This window comes from Chinchilla lanigera, unplaced genomic scaffold (assembly GCF_000276665.1).
Source record: "Chinchilla lanigera isolate Chin_1 unplaced genomic scaffold, ChiLan1.0 scaffold00093, whole genome shotgun sequence".
Classification (NCBI taxonomy): Eukaryota; Metazoa; Chordata; class Mammalia; order Rodentia; family Chinchillidae; genus Chinchilla; species Chinchilla lanigera.
In genome coordinates this window covers 2,883,838-2,886,614 of record NW_004955494.1, presented here as the reverse complement: position 1 = coordinate 2,886,614, position 2,777 = coordinate 2,883,838, and the positions used below count along the sequence as shown (strand labels likewise).

At 52.3% G+C, this 2,777-nt stretch overlaps 1 protein-coding gene across 1 annotated transcript in view; it reads left to right on the top strand.

The window, feature by feature from the left end:
• The first annotated feature begins 848 nt into the window (after positions 1–848).
• Positions 849–2,777, top strand: part of Rab19 (RAB19, member RAS oncogene family) — a 7,205-nt gene continuing 5,276 nt past the window's right edge. Inside the window, exons 1-2 of the mRNA XM_005405422.2 lie at positions 849–1,001; positions 2,153–2,388. Of these exons, the coding sequence (XP_005405479.1) occupies positions 2,188–2,388 (201 nt within the window). The 5' untranslated portion in view covers positions 849–1,001; positions 2,153–2,187. The remainder of the gene's footprint in view (positions 1,002–2,152; positions 2,389–2,777) is intronic.

Genomic DNA, 2,777 nt, shown 5'->3' with positions numbered 1-2,777 from the left:
CATGCCTGTGATCCCAGCACTGTGGGAGGCTGAAGCAGGAGGATTAAAAGTTCAAGCCAAGCCTGGAAACCTCAGTGAATTAGCAAAAGGGCTGGAATGTAGCTCAGTACAAAGGCCCAGGATTCAATCCCCAGAACCACAAAAAAAAAAAAAAAGAAAGAAAGAAAGAAATAATAATACAGGTTATCTGAAGAAATCAAAGAAACAATGTTCTTGGACAGGGAATAAATTATTTTCTGTTTCAGTAAGATACACATTTTACACCAGGCATGGTGGCACACACCTGTGACCCAACATTCAGGAGGGAGGCTGAGGCAGGAGGATCACCTCCAGTACAAGACCAGCCTGGGCTACAAACTGAGTTTAAAGCCAGCCTGAAATACATAGTGAGACTCTGACTTAAAAACAAAAACGAAAACACTAAACAACTAAGTCACTTAACACCCAGATCAGTGTTCTCCTTTAAGTGGCTATTCTACCTCTACCAAACCCAGGCCAGTCAAACAAGGGTCACCGAGGAAAACAAAGGCCCAAAGTGGTCATCCCAGCACTCTTGCTAGCTGAGGCAGGAGGATCGCAAGTTCTAGCCCACCCCAAACAATTTAGTGACTTAGTGAGACCCTGTCTCAAAATTTAAAAACGAAATTAAATGAAAAGGGTCTGGGAATGTCGCGCAGAGTGAAGGCCCTGGGTTGGAGCCCCGGTGCTATGCAGGACAAGGGAGGAGAACAGCGCGCAGGTTGGTCACCTGTCTTGTCTGTGCCGGGTGCTGGGAGGGCGCTGGCTTGGCGGCACCGCGGCTGGGCTCAGCGGTGGGAGGGGCTCAGCGGTGGGCGGGGCTGCGCTTGCCGTCCTTTCACTTTCTCAGGCCACTCCATAGGCCACCTGCCACCTGGACGGACTACAGCTCCCACCGCACAGCAGGCTGGAGGAAGCGCACCGAGGCTGCACGGGAAGCCAGGCGCCAGAGCAAACATCACCTGCTTGGGAGGGGGCGACAGGTGAGCCGCAGGTGACCCAGGAAGGCGAGGCTGGGGGCGAGGGATGGAGGGGGTCACGGGGCAGGACGGGACCCGCTTGCTCCTTGTGGCTGTGCAGGCCAAGTGGAAGTTGGCTTTGGGGGAAGGCCTGGGGCTTGCAGGGGGGCGGGGAGGAGGGGGTGTAGAAGGAAGGTTTCAGCTCAAGTTGCAGTAATAAAACACCGGAAGTAGAAGGGCTTTCTTCAGTTAAAAAGTCAGAGAGAAAACAGTGGTTTGATTGTCTTTTGTCTGCGGGGTCATTCAGACAGCTGCATTTTACAGGCAGGAAGGAGAGGTGGGGACGAAGCCCAGAGCCCAGGTGTTTACATACAGAACCAGGATTTGTGTGCATTCTCATTCTTGTGATGCTATAGACTTGGTCTTTTCTATGATAAAGAAAAACCAAAGAGTAAACCTGGGGGACATGAAGAAAGGCGTCATAAGGCAGGAGTTATTACAGCACATCAAATTTAAGTATCAGCCAGGGGTGGTGGTGCATACCTGTACTCCCAGCCCTCAGGAGGCTGAGACAGGAGGATCGCTGTAAATTCAAGGCCAGCCTGAATCACAAAGCAAGACCTTGTCTCAAAACACAAAACTAATTATGAAATGGGATAAGGTTTATTGTCATGACCTCTTTGACGAAGAGACCCCGTCGATATCATATGAAGCACAGTGAAAGTGACGCAGGCTATTCACCAAAAGGAAATGTTCTGCTGCTTCGAATAGCTGATGAGCTGTCATGTGGAATAGGAATGTGGCGGGACCTGGCGGAGAAGAGGTGCTCTGGGGCGGACAGATGGGAAGCCCAGAGAGTCAGGTTTCACCCCCAGAAGTCAGAGCCACCCCATGAGAATGGATTGCAGGTTCCTTGTGATTGGCAATATCTAAGCATCAGTGGGTCTTTTTATTTATTTATTTATTTATTTTGAGGCAGGTCTCCCTGTGTAGTTCAGGCTGGTCTTGAATTCACTGTGTACCCCAGGCTGCCCTTGAACTCGCTGTAATCCTCCTGCCTCAGCCTCCCAAGTGCTGGACTGACAGGCGGGCGCCACCAAGCTCTGCCCACAAGGACAATGACACTGTGAAAGCCATGACCGCTTTCTGTCTTGTCTTCTGCTGGTGCCTGGCAGGTGCGCACCGCAGGTGTGTTCTAGGCGACCCAGCCATGCAGCTCCCCAGCGCTGCCAGAGCGGCCGACGAGGACGTGGACTACCTGTTCAAGGTCATCCTCATCGGGGACTCTAATGTGGGGAAGACGTGCGTGGTGCAGCACTTCCGGTCTGGGGTCTACACCGAGACGCAGCAGAACACTATCGGTGTGGACTTCACAGTGCGCTCCCTCAACATCGAGGGCAAGAGAGTGAAGGTGAGGGCGTCCGGTGGGTCGGTGTGTGCTCTCACCGCGTCCCAGCTCCACGGCTGTGTCCACCCAGATGGAGACACCAGGCAGGGATGCAGCGCAAGGGAAACACACGGAGTCTACCTAAGGGCCAGATATGCTATACCCAGGCGAGGCCACGGGGTCCTGAGAATGCTGACAACTGAAAAGAAGTGCTTGTCATATGAGGCCAGCAAAGGCCAACCTCTATCTTTTTTTCTTTCTTTGTTTCACTTTTTTGCCCAATACTGAGCCATAGCACTGAGCTCATCCCCCTTTCTTTTTTTTTTTTTTGGTTTTTCTCCGGTACCGGGAACCGAACTCACGACCTTGCACTTGCCAGGCAGGCGCTTTTGCCGCTGAGCTAAATCCCCAGC